We start from the raw sequence: 27,115 nt of genomic DNA on the forward strand, positions 1-27,115 counted from the left end.
GATCAAGGACCAGTAGTGGTGTTAACCCAGGCAAACGGATTAGATCCACGAGCCTAGAACAGTATGATGATGATGATGATTCCATCACCTCTTCAGCTTTCTTAACAACGCTATATTAGTGGTTCTAAATGCTACACTGTTGCGCATCTTCTTCACAAGAAGTATCTCGGTCCACTACGTCATATTATAGTCTCATAAGGTGAATCTAGACCCACTATTTTCTATGTCCACCATGAGTAATAAACATTGTGTAATATTTTAAAAACTCCAATGTTTGATAAATACTGAAAAAACTGTTGATTCTAATTTTGCTTTTCACGATTAGGATTAATAAAACAAGATAATCAACGTCAAGGTTCTATATTTCTTTTCTAAAATTTTAAACTTTAAACTTAATTTTTTTTAATAAACTTTATTTGGAGAGCGAACTTTTTCCCCTTTCCAATGTACACGAAGCCAAAACTATCGAGGCCCACTTTGCTGGGGATTAAACCGGTTACTGTTTTGTCTACATCAATTCAAAGTTGATCTTCAAACCAACATATGAAATATGTGCAACACAATATACCATGTCGGACATCGCTTTAAAGAACTGTCTACTGTGGAGGAAGGATACGAGTTGCATTAATTAAAACGTGACTGTCATACTCGGAACACTGCGGTTACTGTGAAAGTGTGTTGCTACACTAACGAGCTCTTTTGACATGACTCAGTTGGAGTACGGGATTCAAGCCTCTTCTCCTTATCTCCTCAAGGACATACATCATCTCGAAAGAGTCCAGAAGCTGACTACCCGCATGGTTCTTGGTCTCAAGCATTTGTCTTATGAAGAAAGGCTGAAGACGCTCGACCTTTATTCTCTAGTAAAAACGCTGCCGCCGTGGTGATCTCATTCTTGCTCACAACATCATAAGCGGAAAGTGTAACCTCTCGAAAGAGCTGTTCTTCACTCCTGCTCCAGAGCGTCGGCTGCGGGGTCACTCCGAAAAGCTCTATCTGCGACGATTTCATCTCAATCGAAGGAGAGGGGCTTCCTCCGTCCGGGTTGCGGATCCGTGAATAAACTGCCGGACGAGATAGTGAAGATGCCGACGACCGCTCGGTTCAAAGTCTCTCTTGACCAGAAATGGCCTGAACTCTTTGCATGAACACCCTCCCTGTACATAACTCTATGTCCCCCTACATGGCCTTGCTTTTTGCTTTTTGAGCCAAAAAATTAACTTAACTCAACAATATTTCAGTCCTTTTTAACTTCATGAGTCAATGCACATAACGTTAAAAAAATTACTGGCGCACTTCACATGGGAAGTTTAATAAACAGTTTTAAAATTCAAAATTTGAAAGATATAGAAATCCTACTTTTCCCATATTTCCTTTATCGCACTTCAACATTTTTATTAATAATACTTGTCCCTTATTTAATTAGGATCATCACATTTCTACCTCATTTTATAAATTATATTTATTCATTATTTTATTAATCATACTTATATTTTATTTCATTTATCATATTTCTACTTTATTGCACTTATCCTACTTCTAGCTAGTTTGTCAAAACGCTAAAACATTTCTGTAGATTTTTTAATGTTTTAATTACATTTTTAATCGTAATTTTAATTCTTTTTTTTAAATGCTATGGTATACTGTTTCAGAAATACGGAATTACTAAATATATGATATAATCCGACACAAATCTCAGTTGAAATCTATGTTGCCAAAGATAAAGAATTAACAGCAACTGCAGTAATTACTTTCTTCTCTACAACTGGAGAGGATGGTGGGGTTGAGTATTGAAGACAATAGGGAATTAGTTGAGATATAAATGGTTTGCACGCCTATAACAGTGTCTGTGTCTGAAGCACATAATTCTGATGTGCCTCAGACACTACAGGTTAGATGTCCCGATAATTATCTTTAGTTAAGACACTTCTCTCTAATATGCTTCAGTCATGCTAGCTGTGAACAGAGACAACATAAACTGCAATATTTTTTGTTCAAATTCGCCAGTGAAAAAGGTTAATTGTAGAAAGACTGACTTCTTGACCAGACAGATTGTATATTAGTTGTATCGTAGACTATCCGCCTTTACTTACAAAAGTTGACTTCATAGTTAGTCAAAAGAAATCGATTCACAATTTTTATTTATCCGTAACTCAAGTTTTTCAGTGAAATATATGAGAGTTACCTCCCTTACCTTAATTTCGGTGACAGTCGTAAATATGTCAGTTTCTGACGGGTGTAAGACTGCACTTGAGATAGAAATCAGAAAGTTGAGGAAGAAATTGCGACAAATTGAGAATCTTGAACGACTCGATCGAGCACTTCTTGAAGAAGAAATTATAAAAGTAAATGTTTGCTATTTTTTGTGTTGCTTGGATGTGTTTTTTTCAACTCAAAACTTAATCTGATCATGTGCGCCCTTAATTGCTTCGATGTAAATAGGTTTTTTTAATTAATAAATCAATATATCCTGATGTGATACCACAATAATACATCGATCTAAGTTGTTATACACCATCTGATTGTCCAATATTTCATTTGTGACTAGGAAACATCCATTTTGAATGCCACGTAGACATTATTAAGATCGTCTTAATCTGTTGATACCCTTATAATCATTATGCTTTCGATAGTACACGTCTATTTAAGAAGTATTTGCAATTACGAGTAATCGCAGTTACTCCCTCCTCCTCTTTCTTTTCCATTTCAAACCCATTTCATTAAAAGTTATGTAGTTATTGTTCGCGCAAAAATTCGTGATTTTCGGCGCAATATCAACTTCTGATGACAAAGCAAGGAATTTAAATAGCCATTAATACTCCAAACTATCGACACGTTTTTAAAAGGAAACATTTTTGTTTTCATATTTTTTCCCTCGTATTTGTAGTTGCTTTCATTTTTCTAATTTCGTTTGAAATCCTGCAATCAATTATTGAAATTAATATAAAATGTCTGCAGCAATGGAAATGTTTTCAGCAAAGCTTTTCTTTTTTCTTTAAAAAAAAAAACGCGCGAAATGAACTATAGTCAGTATTATTCCTTTTTTTTTTTTTTGTACCTGTCTTGGCACTAATATTCCATTAATATTCGAAATGGTTTTATATATATATATATATATATATGTATACGCGCACGCGCACACATATTCTTGCACGCAGACAGACATACATCCATCCATACATATATACATACATACACACACACACACATACATACATGCATATCAAATACCTGAGGCACAGAAGAGATAGAGATGCAGGAAAAGCAGTAAAATGTGACAACTGATGCAGACTTTGTGGGGTTAGCACCAAAGATATCACCCACATCATAAGCAGTTGTTCAAAAATGCCATCATCTACCAGTGAGACATGATGTTGTAGCTAGGATACTCTATAATGAAATCCATGAGAAGGACAAAGAAATAAGAACCCATAGTATGGTGGAAGCCATAGCCACTCATAATAAAAAGGAGTACTGGTGGAATGTCCCAGTGAAAACCTCAATAAAATGCAAGCACCACAGACTTGATATAATGATTTGGGATAGAGAAGAGAAACTGTGCACAGCTGTGGAAATTAGTTGCCCTGCGGATGTTAACATAAAGCTGAAGGTCAGTGAAAAAGAGAATACCTACGCCAAGCTATTGAGAAATCTACAGTTGCTCTATCCAGATTACAAGTCAGGTTTATACTTATAATTATTGGGGCCCTGGGATATGTAACACACTGCCTAAATACCAATTTTGAGAAATTAGGCTTCTCAAAACCAGAAAGGAGAAAGCTAATTTGAAGACTACAGATCCAGTTCATCACTGGAACTGTAAAGCAGTGTTTGTGAGTTCATATATCACTACAAATTTATAATACTTTCTCCAGTTTTGCAGAAGTTTAAAATATTTTTAACTATCATTTGGTCCTTTCTTTGTCTTATAGACTGAGATTTTCTTGATGAAGGAAATCAACCAATAATGAAGCTGAGTCACACACTCAACTACTCAGTAGGGTTTGTAATTAGGGAATATAAACAAAACCAAGTTTGAACTCAGTTTAGTTTCCTTTGCCATCATTAATTTTAGCACTGCTTGATGTTTTGAAGTTAGTCTGCTCCTCATCAATAAGCTCTTTAGAATCAGAGAGATTAGTAACTGACAAAAGAATAGCAATATCATGTGTATTCAGCCAAGCTTCTAATTCACTTTGTTTAGTGATAAATATGCTGTCAATCCTACAAAATTATCAGCTCAATCTCTCCTTCAATATTAAAAGTTGGGAAGGTTGAAAATAAAATCAAAAGAAATTACAAAAAAAATCTTAATGGCAGTAGAAATGGTTCTATCACCAAGAGATAGCTATAAATACTTTATAAACTGTATTTGCTTGTATAATTCTAGATAAAGTTCTTCAACTCAACATATTACATATGTGAGACACTTTCCATATTTATATTTAATATGCTGACATGCGTAAGCTCGCGAGAAATTAAGCTAGTATGCTCCGTTGGATGTGTAATGTCAGTGTTCATAGTCGACAGAGTGTAAGTACCTTGAGAGAAAAGTTGGACCTAAGAGGCATCAGATGTTGTGTGCAAGAGAGACGATTGCGCTGGTATGGTCATGTGGCGAGAATGGATGAAAATAGGTGTGTGAAAAAGTGCCACACCCTGGAAGTTGAGGGGACCTGTGGAAGAGGTAGACCCAGGAAAACCTGGGTCGAGGTGGTGAAGCACGACCTTCGAACTCTAGGTCTCACCAAGGAAATGACCAGAGACCGAGACCTATGGAAGTATGCTGTGCGTCAGAAGACCCGGCAAGACCAGTGAGAACAATCAAAATCAAATCATATATCAGAAAGCAGGGGTTAAGTGACCCATCCGTTCGTGTCCGCTGTCAGCCTCGTCTGGCACCCATGCCGGTGATACGTAAAAGCACCATTCGCTCGTGGCCGTTTGCCAGCTCTGCCTGGCCCCCGTGTCGGTGGCACGTAAAAGCACCATCCGTTCGTGTTCGCTGCCAGCCTCGCCTGGCCCCGTGCCAGTGACATGTAAAAGCACCGTCCGTTCGTGGCCGTTTGCCAGCTCTGTCTGGCCCCGTGTCGGTGGCACGTAAAAGCACCATCCGTTCGTGTCTGTTGCAAGCCTCGGCTGGCCCCCGTGCCGGTGACACGTAAAAGCACCGTCCGTTCGTGGCCGTTTGCCAGCTCTGTCTGGCAACCGTGTCGGTGGCACGTAAAAGCACCATCCGTTCGCGTCCGTTGCCAGCCTCAGCTGGCCCCCGTGCCGGTGACACGTAAAAGCACCGTCCGTTCGTGGCCGTTTGCCAGCTCTGTCTGGCCCCGTGTCCGTGGCACGTAAAAGCACCATCCGTTCGTGTCCGTTGCCAGCATCGCCTGGCCCCGTGCCGGTGACACGTAAAAGCACCATCCGTTCGTGGCCGTTCACCAGCTCTGTCTGGCACCTGTGCAGGTGGCACGTAAAAAACACCCACTACACTCGCGGAGTGGTTGGCGTTAGGAAGGGCATCCAGCCGTAGAAACACTGCCAGATCTGACTGGGCCTGACGAAGCCTTCCAGCTTCACAGACCCCAGTTGACCCGTCCAACCCATGCTAGCATGGAAAGCGGACGCTAAATGATGATGATGATGATGATGATGCTGAACACACCCCTCAGGTATTTTCCTTTAGCCATATTTTTGGCCTTTCTTCCCTTAGAGTGAAGGGCAGATTGTATGATGCCTATGCTAGTATTGTTATGCTGCACAGTAGCAAGACATGGGCTTTGAATGCTGAAAATTTACAAAGGCTCAAAAGAAATGAAGCTGGCATGCTCTGATGGATATATAATGTGAGTGTGCATGAAAGCTAGAGTACAAATGAGTTAAGAGAAACCAGGTTAAAAGAAAGGAGGCTTATGATTGTGTATACAAAGCGCTGAGCTCTCTAAGAGTTACATGAAGAAGAGGAAGACTTAGGACAAAGTAGTGAAGACTGAACTGAAGATGCAACATTTCATGGAGGGAATGACGAAGAACTGTACCAACTTGTGATATGTGTTGCTACAGAAGACCTCTCCACCCATGGACCCACCCACCAACTTAAGATTTAAGATTAAGAAGATTAACATATATATGTATGGGTGTATTTATATATACTGCTTTCCACTAAGCCCACCTTCTATCTCTCACCTTACATCTTCCCACTGCGACTTCCATCTCTTCATCACTCACAACACATTCTTTCTTGAATTACATCTATTGCCACCCAACACTTCTTACTTTTATCTCACAATCTGCCCTTACACATCTAGAATACCCTGTAGCCCTTTTTTCCCTTGTATCTACCAACCCACAGTTTCCCTGATCATTCTTCTCCGTTTCCTCCCTATCTATGTTTCTTTTGCAACATTCAAACTATGCTCTTCCTCTTCTTCCTACTTCTCTGGTACCCTCCAACATCTGCATCTCACCACTCACCAGCAACCTACTTTCACACAGCCTCTCCACTTCACATTCTCTGTTTCCTCACACCCTTGCCCTTCTTTCCCCCTCTGAGTATACCCATTCATACCTTTCTGTCTTTCAGTGATTCACTCAGATTTCCTCTCCACCCTAGTCTGTTGCTCCCTTCCTATTCTGATTCCTTCACACCTGTCCACAGTTATAATGTTGGATAGTCCCATACATCTTCCCTACACAACTCACTCTGTCCCTCCCTTTTTCTTAACCTTGTTACTTCTGTTTCTCTTTTTTCCTTGCCCTACTACCCCAGCTTCCCTCTTCTGTTCTTACTTAGTTACTGGAGCTGTTTTAGATCCTTAGCTTTGCCAGTAACAAGGGGATCAACCAGTACTGATGCCATGAATAATGAAACCAGTACACTTTCTAAATTGGTTGTTGTTAGGAAGGGCATCCAATCGTACAGAATATGCCAAAACAGACATTCGAGCAAGATGCCACCTCCAACTCCTCAAACCCTGTCAAACTGCCCAACCCATGCTAGCATGGAACCCAAACATTAAAAATGATGATGATGATGATGATGATACGGAAGAGAAGGATGAGGACAACTCGTAGTGCACTCTTTTTCCCTAGAAATGTTTGTAAGAATTTCTCTGAATGCACCTTCTACTTCACAGTTGAGGGGTTAACACTCAGAAAAAGGTCAATATCTGCAAGAGATGCCACCACTCACAGTGTTAACAAACACACCTTCCAACTATAACACAATTTAATTAAATCAATACACTTTTTGATCTTAAGGCACTTGAAATATTGGATGTAATGCTGTATGTGTGTTCTTTTTTATGTAATTTCTCTATTTAAGATAAAGAAAAGAGACAGCATCCGTAAACGTTTGCGAGAACTACTTATTGAAGAAGCTGAAATTTGGGCAAGACATGAAGCCTCTCAAGCAACATCGGAAGTTGAAAGTGAATTGGTCAGTGGACAGGGAATGACTCAGAGAAACTTTGTCTCAGAACTTGAAACCACTGACGAGGAATTAACACCAGAAACAGAAATATTGTCTCCATCTTGTGAAGAAAATGGACACTTTGAAGTTGAGTTAATATCACAGAATAATTCAGAGCTATCACAAAATGATACAGAGATATCACAAAAGGATACTGCTGAGGTCCTTCAACAGAAAGAAAATGATGCTTTGGAAACCCAAAACCAACAAGTCGCTGACAGAGCTGAGTAAGTATTTGATTGTATAATGTTGGGTTGATCGCAAATTACAATACTTGCACAATTTGACAGAGCTGTCAAGAACTAGATTAGAATCTGTAAAGTTAAACTGACAGCACATTACAGAGGCAAAATACTATTTCATTAAATCTAAATAAATTACTTTATTAGTTTTAAATAAACTGGTCAACTCCCATTAGTGCTAGCTTTTTATTGACCAATGATTTGTAATAAATAATCTAATAATGATTAAAGCTACCAATATTTTCAGATATTTGTTTCAAAATAATAAGTCCTCATTTAGACAAGGGTATGCGCAAACAGACATGCAAATGGGCACACATACATATATGTGTGTGTGCACACATGCACATATATACACACACACACTGCACATTCCCTTCTGTTTCCGTTTATCAAATCCACTTACAAGGCTTTGTTCAGTCTGGGACTATTGCAGGTGCAGGCTGTGTGGTAAGAAGCTTGCTTTCCGACCACATGCTTCTAAGTTCAGTTCCTCTGTGTGATTCCTTGGGCAAGTGTCTTCTGCTGTAGCCTAGGGCCTTGTGAGTGGATTTGCTAGATGGAAACTGAAAGAAGCCCATCGTATATATATATATATTTAGGTGTGTATGTCTGTATCTGTGTTTGTCCCCCCACCATTACTTGACAACCAATGATGGTGTGTTTACTTCTCCATAACTTAGTGGTTCGGCATAAGAGACTGATAGAATAAGTACTAGGCTTACAACGAATAAGTACTGTGGTCGATTTCTTTGACTAAAAAACCCTTAAAGGTGGTTCTCCAGCATGGCCACAGTCAAATTACTAAAACAAGTGAAAGAGTAGAAGACACTTGCCCAAAGTGTTATGTGCAGGGACTGAGCCAAAACCACATGGTTTGGAAGTAAGCTCACTGAGTTGGAAGAGTAGAAGAAGGGAACGAGAAAAATAAGCTGCCAGCTAGAAATTAGGAGTGTTTAAAACAATTTGGCGTGACAACACACCCCATGTAACTAACAAAGGGTTAACAGATTTACAATGTGACAAAAACACAACTGTTAAGGAGGCTGACAAAGGACGTTCAGTTATTATTATGGATACAGATTATTACAAGAATTTGGTATAGGATATGCTACAAGATAATATTTACTATAGATATACACACATACACATCATGTATATATATGCATATATATATTTGTATATATGAGAGTGTGTATGTATATGTATGTATGCATGTGTATATATATATATGTGTGTGTGTGTGTATGTATATATGTGTGTGTATATATATATATATGTGATACGAGTAAATATTTACATTTGAAGCAAACTTTAGGTCATCTGTATCACTCGGGCTCATCACAGATTTTGTATAAGACACATGTATAGAACAGAAACTTTTCATTGATTGAAATTTAAATCCTAATCTCTAGAGAAATTTATTGTTTCAAGAAAAAATTGAATTTGAATTACTTAATTGTGCGGTTAGAAACCCCTCTGTTTGTCAGGTATGTTTTGCGTCTGCGCAATGGTCTTAAAAGTTAGAGAATGCAAGTCGCTAGAACCGCACATGTTTCTAACGAAATGTACTTCTAGGATAACAAAGGCTGCTTACTGAAGAGTCTAGCCTTGGCAGATAAATTATATTTACTGCTAAAAAAAAGACGAAACTGCAGTATAAGATGAGCCGAGTTTGTAAACGTTTTTGATTTTATTTCATTGAATTTATCCACTTTTTGTGATCTAGTACTTGCTTCTTCTTTTAGAAGCCTTTTAATGTACTTATATATATCATCATCATCATCATCATCATTTAACGTCCGCTTTCCATGCTAGCATGGGTTGGACGGTTCAACTGAGGTCTGGGGAGCCCGAAGGCTGCACCAGGCCAGTCAGATCTGGCAGTGTTTCTACAGCTGGATGCCCTTCCTAACGCCAACCACTCCGAGAGTGTAGTGGGTGATTTTATGTGCCACCGACACAGGTGCCAGACGAGGCTGGCAGACGGCCACGCTCGGATGGTGTTTTTATGTGCCACTGACACAGGTGCCAGATGAGGCTGGCGAACGGCCACGATCGGATGGTGTTTGTTACGTGCCCACAGCACGGAGGCCCGTCGATATATATATATATATATATATATATAAGAGCGTGGCCGTTGCCAGTACCGCCAGACTAGCCCTCATGCCGGTGGCACATAAAAGCACCCACTACTTTCTCAGAGTGGTTGGCATTAGGAAGGGCATTCAGCTGTAGAAACTTTGCCAGATCAGACTGGAGCCTGGTGCAGCCATCTGGTTTGCCAGTCCTCAGTCAAATCGTCCAACCCATGCTAGCATGGAAAGCAGACATTTGATGATGATGATATATATATATACATTTCGTGTTGTTTACGTTTTGTGACATCCTGTACCCATATATGCATACGTATATGTATGTATGTACATATATGTGTGTATATATGCATATGTATATATATTTTATTCATATTATTATATACATACAAGGTTTGATCAATAAGTATCCAGACTGTTGCTATAGTAACGAAACTAAAGCATGCAGAGTGAAGCCACTTGGCACAGACTGACCTTGGATTCTGCTGTGGATGTGCACTAAGTTTTAATGTTTTAGCTCACTTCCACTGTTTACAGCAGTGCCTGGAAGGAAGGTGTGTAGTGTGTGATCATCACATTGACCATGGCAGTACCTGCTGAGAGGCCCATGCAAAATTGCAGAAAGTGTATGGAGTGTATGAGCCACACACAATTGTACAAGTGGTTCTGGTGCTTCCAAAAAATGTCGATATTAACAACCACTCTGGGTGACCTGCAACCAGCAGAATTGAGAAAAACATCGCAGATGTGCATGCAGCTGCATGGGGAAATCATCAAATCACCTTCCATGAGTTATCAGAGGATGTGCATCTTAGTTAAGGTTTTTTTCAGTCCATTGTCACTGAAGATTTGGGTATGAGACGCATGTCTGCCAAATTTGCACCAAAACTGCTTTCAGCTGAGCAAAAGGACACTCAGGTTTCAGTTGCACAAGACCTGTTTGATTGTGTCGAGAATGATGACAACATTTTGAAAACCCAGCGTAGGCCTCTTAGCAGATATCGCCAAACTTTTGACAAAATTTGATCATGATTCTCTGCTCAGCTTTCTCTGCCATGGTCAGTGCGACAATCACACCCTACACGCCTTCCTTCCATGCACTGCTATAAACAACAGACGTGAGCTAGGACGTTAAAACTTAGTGCGCAAGCGGCTTCACTCTGCATGCTTTACCTTTGTTATTATAGCATCAGTCCAGATACTTATTGATCAGATCACATACATATATATATATACATACGTACATACATATATGTACATATATACTTACACATATATATATATATATATATATATATATATATATATATGCATATATGGATAGAGGACGTCACAAAATGTAAACAGCATAAAATATGAAGACAAACTTGGGTATGCAAACAGTGAGAGAAACAAATGGAAGCTGAGTGAAGTCCATCATATATATATTATATATATATATATATATATATATATATATATATATATATATAATGATTCACAGTCAATGTGCAGAAATGGCGTATTCCAAATGAACAAGGGTTAATCATGTGAATTGTTGGCAATTTTCTTCCTCCATCTTCCTTTCTACTGGACTTTCCTCTGTTTCTGAAGAAGAGCATTGCTCAAAACATTAAACCATCTTTCTTTACTTCCCTGAGTGTCTGCTAATTCTTTACATGTAACACGTCCTTGCATTGTTGTGTTTTTTTGTGTTTGTTCATTTTTTTCGGCATTTACTATATATATATATATAACCAAGAAAAAAGCAACAAAAATGGATCAATATTTCGGTACAATTGTTTCATACGAAGACCAGCTTTATTAAGGCTGCAAATATTGCAGCAAATACAAGTGACCCGTACTCATCAGCCGAAAAAACATCTGAGTTTTCCAAACATCTAAGGGGGTGAGGCTACACTCCTGAAACATCAGGGATAGTTCTATAAAAATCAAATTTAGATAATAAACGGACTTCCAGATGTTTTTTCGGCTGATGAGTATGGGTCACTTGTAGTTGCTGCAATATTTGCAGCCTTAATAAAGCTGGTCTTCGTATGAAACAATTGTACCAAAATATTGATCCATTTTTGTTGCTTTTTTCTTGTTTATAATCACCCCGCATTATCTTATGGTTAATACCATATAGATTTCTGGTGCATCTAAGTTAAGTACTGCATTCATGTGAATTCAACAGAACTCACTTGAATCTTAATTGCTTTTACTGTATATATATATGTATATATATCGTCATCATCATCATCATCATTGTTTAACATCCATTTTCCATGCTGGCATGGGTTGGAAGGTTTGACAAAGGTCTGGAAAGCCAGCGGTTCCAATCTGATCTGGTAATGTTTCTACAGCTGGATGCCCTTCCTAATGCCTACCACTCTGGGAGTGTAGTGGATGGTTTTTACGTGCCACCGGCACAGGAGCCAGTCTGGCGGCCCTGGCATCGATCACGTTCAGATAGTGCCTTTTACATGCCATCCACATGGGAGCCAGTCAGGGTCCACTGGCATCAACCACATTAGGATGGTAATTTTTACGTGCCACTGGCACGGGAGCCAATTAGGCGGACCTGGCATCGAGACACATACATATATATAGGCGCAGGAGTGGTTGTGTGATAAGTAGCTTGCTTATTAACAACATGGTTCCGGATTCAGTCCCACTGTGTGGCACCTTGGGCAAGTGTCTTCTACTATAGCCTTGGGCCAACCAAAGCCTTGTGAGTGGGTTTGGTAGACAGAAACTGAAAGAAGCCCGTCGTATATATGTGTGTGTGTGTGTATGTTTGTGTGTCTGTGTTTGTCTCCACCCCCGTCATTGCTTGACAACTACTGTTGGCGTGTTTACATCCCCATAACTTAATGGTTCAGCAAAAGAGACTGTTAGAATAAGTACTAGGCTTACAAAGAATAAGTCCTAGAGTCAATTTATTCAACTGAAGTTGGTGCAATCAAATAACTGAAACAAATAAAAGAAAATATATATATATATGTATGTATCTTTGTGTGTGTGTCTTTGTATCTGTGTCTGTCTCCCCATCACTGCTTGACAACTGGTCTTGGTTTGTTTACATCCCTGTAACTTAGTGGTTCAGCAAGAAACTGATAGAATAAGTACTAGGCTATAAAAAATAAGTCCTGGGGTTGATTTGTTTGACTAAAACCCTTACTAAGATAAGTAAAAGAAAATAAAAGAATGAAGCAATATATTTAACAAAATGCACACTCAAATATATTTAATAAAGTATATACTCCAGCATAGCTAACAATACATGTGTGTGTGTGTGTTTATATTTTCTAGTATATTTAGCAATGTATATATATATATATATATTTTACTATACACACACACAAGTGTATATATATATTCTCCAGTATATTTAACACTGCATATATGTTCTAGTATATGTTACAAATATATACATACTTTCACCTTCAGTGAAATGTTACATGTTACTGTGTATATCTGTTTACATTATCATATACCACACAGTTATGTTATATATCACCCTAGCATATTATATACCCTTTCACTGTATTATTATTATTATCATTATTATTATTATTATTATTATTATTATTATTATATTATTATTATATTATTATTGTCATTATCATTATTATTATTATTATTATTATTATTATTGTCATTATCATTATTATTATTATTATTATTATTATTATTGTTGTTATCATCATTATTATTATTATTGTTTGTGTGTATACAGGGTGACCATGAAGTTTGGATACATAAGTGAAAAAATATATTTTCAATAATTTTATTCAACTACATTAACAAACAACATTTTCAACATAGTTTCCACTGTTAGTGATGCTAAGTTCAATGCACTTTGTAAGACTCACATGAACCCAGTGCAGTAACTCCACATTCCCATCACTTGGATTTCATTCATTTATGATGTGTTCCTTCAGATGATTCATATTGATGTCATTTACATTAAGTACACCTTCTCTATCAGAATTCCTGAGAAAAAAATGTGAAAGGGACAAATATCTGGTGAGCAAAGGATATTATTCAGCAATGTTATTATTGATATTTCCTATGTACCTAAACTTTAGAGTCACTAGGCATACATAATACATATAAATAATAATTTTATATTTGGGTAAACACCTTGTAGTATACTGTCAACAAGAGTCTGGCTGTATATTCCATTGGATTTACTTCAGGAACTCCTCTGTTTGTGTAGAGTTTATAAAGACTTGAGAGAAAGAAAATGGACATTACAAGGGTGTGTATATGTATGTATCACACTTGTATTATATATCTGTCTAGCATATTATATGCCATCCTACATTATTATGTCTTATACCATTCTACCATATTATGTTTTGTTTCAGTGATGATACGACAATCAGTGTACAAGAAACAACACCAAAACAAAGTAAGTTCATTACTTGATATCCATCAATCTTCTCTTTACACACACACTACCTCTATTCTAATGAAGGGATCATCCCAAAGCATTAATTTTTTTCTTCATCTTATGACATATCAACATACAACAATTTTGCTCTGATATCAAGCCATGTTCTTTGTACTGAAACTTGTTGAGGAATCTGTTACTTCTCATCACTACTCTTATCTATCACCCCTGTATGATCCAAGGTAACCTATCTGTAGTTACTCATGCTAAAAACAGCTACTACATTTCCATCAGTATCAACTCTTACGTCACCAAAAAAGGAAGGACCCATTCAATAATGTAGTCTTAAATATGTTACATCTAACACGAACTTGATGGTCATGGCTGGAAAGTTTTTCATCAAAGTCTACTGTATCACAACTGAGAACATTAACTATAGAATTGGTATACATGTGTATATGTGTGTGATGGATCTTGTCCACTACATGATATCAGCTTAACCACAAGACAAACATTTGAGCCAACTAGTAATATTATCCTCATCATCACTTTCATTAGCACAACAGTATTTGGATGGTATTTCTAAGTAGCCGCTCCACCTACTAGAAACAACAGTCAAATACTTTTCAAATCACACCTTAAGATCATAGAAAATGAGAAGGAGAAATCGTTTGATAGATGAGAGTTTCATGGTTGGAGTACCTTTGAACATAGGCCTGCTCAGTCAGATGCAGTGCTGAGCAATATTAATATTTTAATGCACTTTCACAAGACATGTGAAATGTAGGTTGAACTACTAAGATCTACAACAAAACTATTTACAGATACCATGATAAACTGTCCTGGAATCTCACAGCTGACCACCACCACTCTCAACACCATCTTCCTTTCCATCTCTAAACATAATCTCAACCATCAGCTAAGAAAGACTCTCTCATAACCTACACCACCACCACACTTGTTTAGATTATCTCAGTTTGTCCAGATTAAACCATTCCATTGTTTTCTTTGATTGAAGGTAAATTAATAAAACCAAAAGTGCCAAAACGTGTTTGGAACCGAAGTCAGTTCCTGGTGTATAATTTGGAAGGTCACAATGATTTAGTAACAGACATGGACTCAGATGGCAATGTTCTGGTAACAGCCAGGTAACATTAACAGTTATTTTGTAAATTCTTGGAATTTAAGCCAAATATCTAATTAGTCTTTTAGATTTTTATGGGGATGAGGGAAAGTTGTTGCAGTGAGGGACTGGAATTTTATGGTCTGTGGTTGGAGACAGTGTTGAGGTTTAAGTTTTATTATGGGTTTCATAGGTGATCATTCAAAGAACAACAATAACAGCAATAGTTGGCAGGACACAGCCCATAGTCTATAAAAACTACACTAATGTGGACAACAGAAAATTCTAATTGATTGTTGATTAGTATTTTCAATGTTTCCCTATTTTTACAAGAGAATTAACCAGTCCATCATAACACTGATACACTAAACAACTATGGACCACCTTACTGTCTTCTACTAGAAATAAACATTAAAATTGTATTCTGAGATACATTATGTCTGCATAAAAGTTGGGATAAGCATAGTTAGAATGTAGTTAATGTAAGCTGGATGAGTACAATAGGTAACTCTAATAGTCTATATACTAACCTCTCTGCAATTGAAGTACAGTATATGTGATTGTACTAGCATATACATATTTTACCTCTAAACTAACCAATTGAGGCATTTAGTAACAGAGTGTCATAAGCGCCACCCCAGCCATTTTCGAGGTTAGTATTTCATTTTCTTTGTCTCAACATCTAAAATCCAATAAAGTTGAGAGAAAGAACTGGTGAGGCTTGCAATAAGATCGAAAATCCAGCTGAAAAAAATTGTACCTCGATGCTATTGACACAATATTCACTCACCCAAACTCGGACCAGAGAGTTTAGTAACACACCATCATAAGCACACACGCTCAATCAATAACTTTGGTGTGGTCCCTGTATCATTTTCCAATATGTTATGGCTCATTCTCTATTATTCCCCATTACCATCGTAAAAATAATAGTCTATTATCTTACTATCTTGTCTTAAAGATACTTACCTTGGTATATTAAAACACAAACAATACTTTTGGGGTGGGGTGGGGGTCTCTGTATGTTTTTTCTAAGTATTATGGCTAAAATATGCAATGTGATACACCGCTTCATAGTACCAGTATATTCTACAAAATGAGAAAGACACAGTCATTGTTTCTTCTTTCAGATGCATACATAAGTAAATAATTTTACATGGGTGGAATGATTAGAGGAGGTCTTCATGGTCATTTTAAGACCAAAACCAGCTTCCTAACTTCATTCTTTGCTGAGATATCGCATTCTGAAAGTCACGAAACTTTGACTGTGTTTTTCTTGGTTTTTAAGTTGTGGTGCTTATGACTGTCTTTTACTAACTGCCTCGGTTGTTGCGTAGCCCTACATAAGTCTAATTTAGCCAACCTATGGTCAACAGCATCCTAGCAAAGACCACTCCTTTTTTCCCTTGCACAATACATCTAATAGTAGAGTTTCAATTGAGGACAGTGTGGCTCTGTATCTAGTAAATAAGGAAACCATGTATAGGCTTCATTCATCTAAATCCATTGTTTTTTGGGGTCTTTTTTATGTATTTAATTTTCTTAATCTTGTTTTCCTATTTCAGTCGAGATACAACAATACGATCCTGGGACCTTAAAACCTTTCAGGAAATCCACATCTTTAGTGGTCACACTGGCAGTGTAACTTCTCTTCAACTTTTAAATAAAGATGATTCCAATAGAATTGGTAAGTATCAAAGAAAGTGGCTTCTTATGAATGTTTATTATGTGGAATATGGTTTGGTAGAGAAATTGACAGTATTTATGTATGCATGTATATTTATCATCATTGTTTTTAACATCTCATTTCCCATGCTTACATGGGTCAGACAAGAGAATGTTGAAGCAAAGAATTTTCTATAGCTAGATGTGCTTCCTGTCGCCAACCCTTCTTGTTTTCAAGTGAGGTAATAATCTCCCTGTCTGTTGAACAACAAACAGTCCAGGCATATTTTATGTAGGAAACAAACAACACCATTTAAGGAGCATTTCATTTACAAAGATAATACAACATGACAAGACATGTCAGGAAAACAGATGTCTTTCCAAGGTTGACTGCAAGCCAATGACTCCACCAGGAAGTCCTTATTTACAGATTAAACACTTTAGAAGAAATATGTGAAAGGGGTAGACCCAGGAAGATGTGGGATGAAGTGGTAAGAAAGGATCTTCAGATGGTGGGCCTCGCAGAGATGACAAGGGATCGAGACTTCTGGTGGTTTGCTGTGCTTGAAAAGACACACCATGCTAAATAAAATCATGGTTGTCCATGCATACAGACATGTCCCCTACATCCCTCTCTCAGTTGAGAGATCCTAGTCCTGCAGGCTCGTGGGTGCTGGTGCCACATAAAAGTACCTGTGCTGGTGCCACATAAAAGCACCCAGTACACTCTGTAAAGTGGTTGACATCAGGAAGGGCAAAACAGACAAACGGAGCCCAGGCAGCTCTCCAGCTGGCCAACACCAGTTGAACTGCCCAATCCATCCCAGCATGGAGAACGGACTTTAAAAGATGATGATGATGCACACATACACATGTACACACACACATACACATGTACACCCACGTACACACACACACACACACATCCATATCAAAACAAAGAGAGATAAATGAAGGATTAGTAATCTTGTTGAAATAACTCTAAAGCTTCCGGCAGATAAAAAATGCACCTGGCTTATAATAATTCCTGGGATTGATCTTGGAATCCAGGTAATCTGAATTCAAAACTTGTCACCAGTCCATTTACCAAGATAATTGATATGTTGTTACAGAGAGGTATAGAAAATAAATGCAGGTAATAAATTATATACATTTATTGAGGGCTAACAATTGTTTTAGATAAGCATTGGAGGGATTTGGTTCCTTTGATAAATTTCATTAAATGATACAATTGATCCATAGTCAATTGACTGCAAAATAGAGAACAAATCACTCTGTCATCCTCTTTAGAGCTGCAGTAAACTGACTGCCAACAGAAAAAAGTTTGATGAAGATGGTATTATTTGAATACTAGCCCTACTAATTTAAGCAAGTAGTTGAGCAGCCCAAACAGAAGATGAGCTTCTACAGATTCTGTCTACCAAATATCCACTCACAAGGCTTTGGTCGGCCCAGTACTCTAGGAGACACTTATCCAAGGTGCCGGGGCGAACTTTTAACCACAAAGCCATATCTGTGCATATATATATCAAATGGGAGGGGGCTTTGAGAAGTATGACATGTAACCAAAATCAGGATCAGTAATGGGCTCCTCAATCAATCCACTCTAATATCCAGTGGAGTATGATACTGGGAAAGTGCAGAGTATGTGCCAAATAATAGTGAAAACTAATAAACAAAAAGCTGCCATGGGTTGTTGTTTACCTACCAATGGTACTTGGACATGTGACCAAGAGGTTTTCAATCCAATTTATTAATAAATTACCACAGGTTCAATACTTTAAGTTAGTCAGTCTCAAACCTCTTGCCAAACATATATCACCTATTCTTTCCTGCCAACATATCGCCCTCTTCTATCACCTTCACCAGTATGGCTTGCTACCATTCTTAAACTACATTCATATCATGTTACATTTCACTATGCAGGGATATCAAGATACACCGTTGAAAAAATTGAATTATGATTTAATGTTTTAAAAAATCCATATTAATGCTTCTGCATCTGAAAAAAAAAGCACATTATTCATCATTTTGTTATACACACACAAATGATGATGATGGTGATGACAACAAATAACATTAATAATACAAAGGCAGCAGCCTTTTTACATATGTGTGTTTTAAGTGAATAATATGATTCTATCAGAGTACAGTACAGAATTCAAATGAAACTTGCTGCCACTCATATATCACCTTCTCTGTCCCACCAACATATCTCCTTCTCCCACCTTCATTAGTCTGGTTTCTTACCATTGTTAATCTTGTAAACTACATTCACCACATCATGCTGCATTTCCTACACATACACTCACTTCCTCTTTCAACAAAACCTTTTACTTAATCTGTTCAAAACTGTCTCATTGTTTTGTATTTTCTCCAGATGAACTTCATGGTGATGGAAAAGGTGATTCTCTCTATTTGCTTAGTGGATCCCTCGACTGCAATCTGAAGCTATGGCATGTGAAATCTGGTTTGTATATTCATTTGGACATTTACTTGATATAGCATGTGACACACATATATATTAGTTTGGAAAGAAAGTACTGTCACGTTTTTGACATTATCATTTTCAGGGTATTTTTACAATACTTACAGTTAAATAAGCATTAATTTTTATAAAGTAGTGTTCGGCAACGGAAAAAGCAAGAGATATCTGTTCTGTCTATTGAAATGAATCCTTAAGTATCTGGGCATACTAATGAGGTGAGAAATTGATACATCCACTTAAAGGTAAAAAAAAAAAAATCACGGGAGATAATCGAGCGAGTGATTTATCAAGAGTTATCTCCCTTTACCCAAAACCCTTCAGCGTTGGTTGTAACGCAACAAGTTTTGTGTGTAAAAATATGAGTGATGTGTAGGTAGAGAGAATTGGATGAGTACCATAAACGTTAACCCCATATACGTGTTTATTTGTGTATGATTTGATTAAAGACTTTGCTTGGCTCTCATGGTGTGTTAGTGGAAAAGCTGAGTGTCGAGAACCTAGTGATTACATTCATGGCGAAGCCCATAGATAGGATAATATATACCTTCTGTCATGTGAGCGTGGACTAAACATCTCATTTTTGTAGTTTCAGTAGATGTCTAGGTTCTGAGAATTTTTTTACTCTTCGCAAAATATTTTTCTTGCAATTATCTCACTAGGAAGATTGCATCCATGGTGTACCTCTTCTGAGTTTAAAGCTAAACTCCATCTCTCCTGGGTTTAATCAGTTATTGATCAATTATGCCATGACTGTGTCTGTGAGCTTCATAATGTGAGCCAACAAGTTGATTCCTCAATGTATCTCCTTTACTTTTGTAGCAGGTTATGATGATACTGCCCCACCAGTCATTTGGTATGTTACGTTGCTGTATACATGATTAATCATGTATCCTAACTCACCAGATATTTTGAGTATCTCTGCAGCTATTCCTGATGGTCCAGCAGTTGGTCCTTCATGTCTTTGTGTTATCTACCATGCTGCTGTCAACTTGAATTGCTGATCCCACTGTAAGAGGAGCATGAGATAGTCCTTCTTTGCTCCATGCATTTTCCATATTCAACAACTTCACATAATAACAACTCTATGCTTCTTTCTTGTCATTCACAGTGATGACAAGTGTGCTTTCATCATTTCCAAAACATTTCTCCCCAGTGACATCTTGCTTCACTCTAACACTCCCTCTTGCAATCATGAACACTTCACATATATACATACATACAGACAGAGTTATATATATTTATATATATATATATAATGTATGAATATATTGAATAGAGGTACATTATCCCAGTGGGTACCATTCAAGCACTTGGTTATAATCCAGGTTAAAGCTAACCACATCAATTGGTAATGAGTACCTAGGATTACTTGACTTAAGCAGTTCCACTGTATTTTATCCAGTGAGTAAATCCTGGTTGACTTCTCTGGATTATAGATATTTAACCAATACAGTAGCAATGAATGTGGAGATTAGTACATCTGCATAATTCTTTTATTATTATTATTTCTACAATCATTTACAGTATATTTGAATAAAATTTTCCCAACACTTGTTTCTGCTTCATAGACATCTAGCAATTGGATTTGCATGCTGTTACTTTCAACTAGTGATCAGTCTTTGCACCTTTATTCAAGATTCATCCACTGAAGTGGGTTGAAGTGAACAAAGTGTATGTAATTTTGGCTAGTGATATATTTTTGGAAGTTGACTACACTTGTTAAGTGCAAATTATGTGAGAGAAAAGTTTGATAATCTAATATGGCTATGAAGATTGCTATGATGTTGGCCCTCTGCTGACCTTAGGTTTGAGTTTCCAGACAAGAAAGTAGGCCTTTAATTAGGTCAGATTGTATTTAAAAAAAAAAATATTAGCTTTAAGTGGAATGTTAATTAGTGAATTTAGATACTGTGTATAGTCACTGGTCACTTATTTAGATAAAATTTAAATATGAATATTTAAATGAGTAGAACTTACTTTGTGAGGTCAACCTGAATATTTCTTTTTAAAATCAAGTTTTAATTCACATGTAGTTCTTCATTGTATATATGCTGCAGGAATTTTCAAATACATAGTTCAACATATGGAAAATATTAATATAGGAAAACCAGATATTACATTGATAGTTACCATATAAACCCAGGAACCTTCAATTTTCATGGTGCTGACTTAATTAAAATCTTTTCTATGGAAATATTTAAACGTCCTTCCATAAATGTGTGGACATCTTAGTCCTGGTTCCTGACTACTATCAAGCTGCTGCTGTTTGAACATGGAAATATGGAATATTTCTTCTATACGTAAAGTGCAATTTTTTACCCCAATTATGCAAGGTTCAACTATGCCTATTATTTCCTATTCTATATTAAGGTCAGTGTTTTTATTCTTAAGGAACCAGATAAACATGCTTAAGCTCATGTTATGCATTTTCCCCCTATCCTTAAATGAAGCTAAATAATTTGCCAGTTTCACCTTGAAATTTGTTGAGCATGATCCAATATACAAGTGCAACATTCCACCTAGTGTAACCTTACACCTGTACACTATATTTTCTTTAGGTTCTGTTTCTGCCACAGCTACAAAGATTTCCACTGATATTAACCTTGCTTGTGTTATTTGGTCCAGAACTTTGATTCCTTACCTACAGATCTACTAGTGTTAACACTTCAGCTATAGTCTCAAGTATCTATTATTTTACGTTTTACTTTGTCTAGTTTTTATGGTTTCAGGACCAGCTGTGTTATGAACTGTAACAGTTGTCTCCCTTACACTGTCTACCTCCCTTTTGGTGTGTGTTATCCTGTTGTTGTTCATAAGTGCTTTATTCAAAATCTCAATAGATTGGCTATCTGCCTTTTCATTTTTATATGTGTGCCTGTTATTGTGAGTATTATTACAACTGATATTTCTATTACCTAGTTTGCTTCAGTCTATTATGTTCTGGAATTTAAATATTTTCCCATTGTTATGTGCCACTGTAATTTGTGTTAAGTTTTTGATGGTGGAGAAAGCCAATCTAACAATGTGTTGGTTAAAAATTCTTTGTATTTGCTTGATTTCAGAAAATGCCTATCAATAGCAGTGAAAAATTTGGCAATACTGTTTGTAGCTATATGCCTACCAAATACTGCATTATGCCACAATGTATCCCTCAATCTATTTTCTCTTTTTGTGGAGGTTACAATTACTATTTTGAGTTGATCTAATTTTGTGAAAACATTTCAGTTACAGTTCTTGTTTATATTCATAGTACTTATTAAGTACCCTTCCATGTTGGGGTCTTTTTTATTTCAATTGCTTGTTTTATCATTTCGTAGGCTGTTAGATTTACTAGGGGGGGTTAGCTGCACTTTCCTTATCACATTTGTCATTGCTGTTAATACGTTGGTCCAATATGTGATTGTTTTTGCTATTGTTATTCTGGGCACTTTCTACTGACTTTTCTTTACATCTGTCAGGGTATTTAGATTTGTTAGTACTCCTTCCTGTATTTGTAACTACTGTGTTCCTGGTTCCATTCCTATTCATGTGTTTCTTCATGTGTTTGCAAGGCAATATAGTAACCCATTCCTATATTCTGCCTCAGCCAGTGCATTATTTTAATTTTCATTTTTTTCTAAAGCTCTCATTTGCTGAAAGTCCGGAGATGTAAGTCATAATGTTATTAACTATAGAGTCATTGATATTTTGGGGATGATTACTGTTGAAATTTATATATTTGAAGTATTTAGTTATTCCAAGGTGACATCATAGTGTTCTTCTATGAAAGTAAATAAACCTAGACTCTTTAAAACATCTAAATATCTTTTACTTTTATTCTTTCTAATTTACTATTGTTAGATTTATGTAATGTGAATAGATTGTCATCCTTATATAGTCTTCTTCACATCATCAAAACTTCCCTATATATACAGAATAGGATATATACACCTCTAGGTTAGTTACCTGGGTGGAATCACTGGATCCCATGGTAATGGTTGAACATATCTGGTCTGTCCTTTATTACCTGGTACTTTCTCTGAAATTCAGTAATGGATTTTCTAGCTATTAAGATAATATATAGTTTCTCTTTGGATAGATTGAAAGTTTTCATAGCAAATAATAGCGCTTTGTTGAGGAGGATGGGATTAATAGAGGCATAATAGTTAGAAATATTTAATATCTAATTAAATGAATTCAGTTTTCTTTTCATCACTAATATTGGTGACCATGCTGGAGCACCACCTTTAGTCAAACAAATCAGCCCCAGGACTTATTCTTTGTAAGCCTTGTACTTATTCTATTGGTCTCAGAACAAGTAGAAAGATAAATTTTAATCAATGCATAGGTACTGAATAGTATATAAATAAGGATAAAATCCTTTTTTATTATTTTCTACTTTTCAAAGAAAAAAACGGATTTTATCCTGTATTTATATTCTATTCAGTATCTATGCATTGATTAAAATTTATCTTTCTACTTGTTCTACAATATATTCAATGCTTCGAAAACAAACTTGTTTGTTTACATCAGACATAATATACAATGAGCTTCTTTCAGTTTCCATCTACCAAATTTGCTTACATGCCTTTGGTCGGTGTGAGACTGTAGTAGAAGACACTTGCTCAAGGTGCCACGCAGTGGTACTGAACCTGGAACTATGTAGTTCCACACAGCCACTCCTATGCCTATAGTTTTTCAGGATTTCTTTTCTATGTGGTATACATTATAGTCCAAGTGGTGCAAGTTACCACTTTTGTCCTCATGCACAAGTATCTTGGTTTTCTGTTTAATATTTTCCATATATTGAACCACATATTTGAAAATTTGCATAACACAATTAGGACAAAGAAGCAACAAGTAAATTAAAACTTCATTTATAAAAAGAAATATTCAGGTGACTCACTTAGTAATATTTCGTTTTGAGATTTGGTTTGCAAGTTCTTTATGTGAGTTCATGTGTTGAAGCATATTCTGTTGTGTCTGGGGAGAGTCTTTTTTTTTTGTGCCTTATAATTTACCGGTGAGTGTGTTAAATTATAAGGCACAAAAAGAAAATGACTCTCCCCAGACACAACAGAACTCAGTAAGTTCTACTTCTAAATTAGAGGCCAATAGATGTATGCAATATCTAAATTCACTAATTTCCATTCCACTTACAGCTAATGTCATTTTTTTTTTGTTTTTTTGTTTACATACATACATACATATGTGTTTGTGTATGTATGTATATTCATAAGGTCCTGGAAGGGTAGAAAGTTAGGTTATTTCCAACACGGTACTCATCCAAAGCGTTAGGCTGTCTACTCTGTCTGATTCTAGTCTTTAAATAAGACTGAAATTCTTCAGCTGTAGAAAATCCAAATATCAAAACTGTAAAACTGTTGTGTGGGTTTAGTAAAGAGCAAAATATAATCCAAATAAGACAAAAAATAGATATTTTATCACATCTTTAATGATCAGTTATAATTGTTTCTGTGCCAACTCTGCTTTCAGTGCAAAAGTTCCAGGTGAACAATTTTATGTAATATTTCCAATTTTAAATATTTTGTGTATCTCTTCCTCAAACTTTGCATCCAAAGTGTGCTTTTGCATTTTATGTCTGTCAGGCTTTGTGTTTTGCCTATATCAGAAGGAAACTAAAAATATAAGTAAAGATACAAATGTAAATATATTGTGAAAGTGACCAGGGCAAGTACATATGTATATATATATATAAGTGTATCTTTGTGTGTATGTGTGTGTGTGTAACTATCATGCCTTTGTTTTTTGTTTATAATAACATGTCTCTGTTGTGAGATATTTTTTTAAGGTTTCTATTCACAGATGTTGTTCCAACCTTACAAGGAATATTGCTATTGTAAATGAATGTTGTTTGTAAAACACATGGCAGTAAAGTATTTGTAAAAAAATAAACTTTGATTCTTACTTATTTTAACAATGTACAAAATCTTTGAATGAAATTCTTAACTCTACCTGCCCACAGTTCTATTTCAATGTAATGAAATGTAATATATCATTATCTGCCAGGTCATGTGGTGAAATCCATCTATACCTATAATCCCATCACAAAACTAGTCTATGTCTGTGAAGAAGAAATTATTATTACAGCTTCTGGTAAGTTACTAAGGCTTCTGTTGTAATGTTTGATCTTCCTTTACACATACTCTTCCACATCTCAACACTCTTCTACCTTTCACAGTCTTCCAACCATTTTTACATCAGTTTCTACCTGGTAGAAGAGAAAAAATTATTATCATCACCACCACCACCACCATCACCTCAGTCATCATCATCACTATCATCATCATTGTCATTATCACATTCATTCAAACCAACATTATTAGTACCATATTCAATGGCATACAAGATATTTTATTTCTAAAAAAATGTCTTGGAATAATCACCCCTGATCCTATAAGTGAAGTTGGGCTTCCCGTAAGCTAATTTTGTTTCAAAACCTATTTTAATGAATAGCTGCTGCTGAAACTGGTGGGTCTAATATATCCATTCATTTTGTATTCTATCAAATATCATAAATTCTTATTTGTGATAATACATCAAGATATATTTCATGTCCCTTTACATATTTTATAATCCACAGCAGTCATTTTTTTAAGACACATCTTATTTTCCCTAAACAACAATTTTTGCTAAAATTCAATTGCTATGCTCTATAAAGTCAGCCATCTTTCTTTCTTTATCCCCAAATCATCTGATATTTAAAAGTTATTTCAATCTGTTGAATAAATTGGATACATTCATAAACTTTATATCATCAAATTAAAAATATTACACTGCATTAATGCAAAGCTCAGATGATTACATGTAATCTATGAGTCCTATTTGAATCATAGCATCTTCTCTGTCCTCTGAGTTTCATTTTTACCAAAGTCACGCTATGAGATGACCAGTGTAATCTCAGAGAATTCTTTCTGAATTCATTCAGTTGGACTTTGATGTTAAGGTAAGAATCTGACCCTTACAGTAATTTTTAATTTATTTCTGAGTCAAATTGATGTTTTTCTAAAACTTTTACTGAAATTAATTTCCTCAATTTCTATGGTCTTTATCATAACATTTTCATATTATTGAATCTGTTTTTGATAAAACAAATCCATTATTTGGTTCTTCTGGGATCCTAAAAAATGTTTCATTCTTGTTACCACAACAAAGCATTGCAGCTAAACCTCTGTCAATGAGTAGAAATTTATTGTTATTCATCACAACATCACTGTCTCATCCTTCTATGTCTATTGAAATAATGCCGTAGTCACAGACAATTGTAACTCCACAATATTACCATAACAATGATATCATACTGAACATATTAAATCGAAAATCTATTTTAAATTATGCTATTTTCATACTAGATGGTGGGAAACTTGAATTATGGAGTGTGACCACAACAGATAACCTCTATTCCCTCCGTATATATGAGGAATCAGTTACAGGACTTCAGGTTAGTTTTTTAGTTTTTTTAACTTTTTACTGGTATATTTACATCATCAGCTATATCATGATGTTGAAATACAAATATATATTACATAAACATAAGATATTCCATTGTGACCCTTTTTATATAGCTCAATTGATTACAGAATTTACCGTTGCCATATATATTATAAATTGTCAGTGACAATATATAGTAGTATCTGTTGTTTGTTTTGATTGCT

At 36.1% G+C, this 27,115-nt stretch overlaps 1 protein-coding gene and 1 long non-coding RNA gene across 2 annotated transcripts in view; one reads left to right on the forward strand and one right to left on the reverse strand.

The window, feature by feature from the left end:
* Positions 1–2,189: 2,189 nt before the first annotated feature.
* Positions 2,190–27,115, forward strand: part of LOC115217983 (mitochondrial division protein 1) — a 40,825-nt gene continuing 15,899 nt past the window's right edge. The window contains exons 1-8 of the mRNA XM_029787720.2: positions 2,190–2,345; positions 7,319–7,692; positions 14,159–14,202; positions 15,203–15,332; positions 16,873–16,994; positions 19,353–19,442; positions 25,470–25,556; positions 26,813–26,901. Of these exons, the coding sequence (XP_029643580.1) occupies positions 2,220–2,345; positions 7,319–7,692; positions 14,159–14,202; positions 15,203–15,332; positions 16,873–16,994; positions 19,353–19,442; positions 25,470–25,556; positions 26,813–26,901 (1,062 nt within the window). The 5' untranslated portion in view covers positions 2,190–2,219. The remainder of the gene's footprint in view (positions 2,346–7,318; positions 7,693–14,158; positions 14,203–15,202; positions 15,333–16,872; positions 16,995–19,352; positions 19,443–25,469; positions 25,557–26,812; positions 26,902–27,115) is intronic.
* The window catches only part of LOC118765671, a 207,359-nt gene continuing 205,148 nt past the window's right edge, over positions 24,905–27,115 (reverse strand). Inside the window, exon 3 of the long non-coding RNA XR_005001540.1 lies at positions 24,905–25,078. This is a non-coding gene — a long non-coding RNA (uncharacterized LOC118765671). The remainder of the gene's footprint in view (positions 25,079–27,115) is intronic.

Source organism: Octopus sinensis, linkage group LG12 (assembly GCF_006345805.1).
Source record: "Octopus sinensis linkage group LG12, ASM634580v1, whole genome shotgun sequence".
NCBI lineage: Eukaryota > Metazoa > Mollusca > Cephalopoda > Octopoda > Octopodidae > Octopus > Octopus sinensis.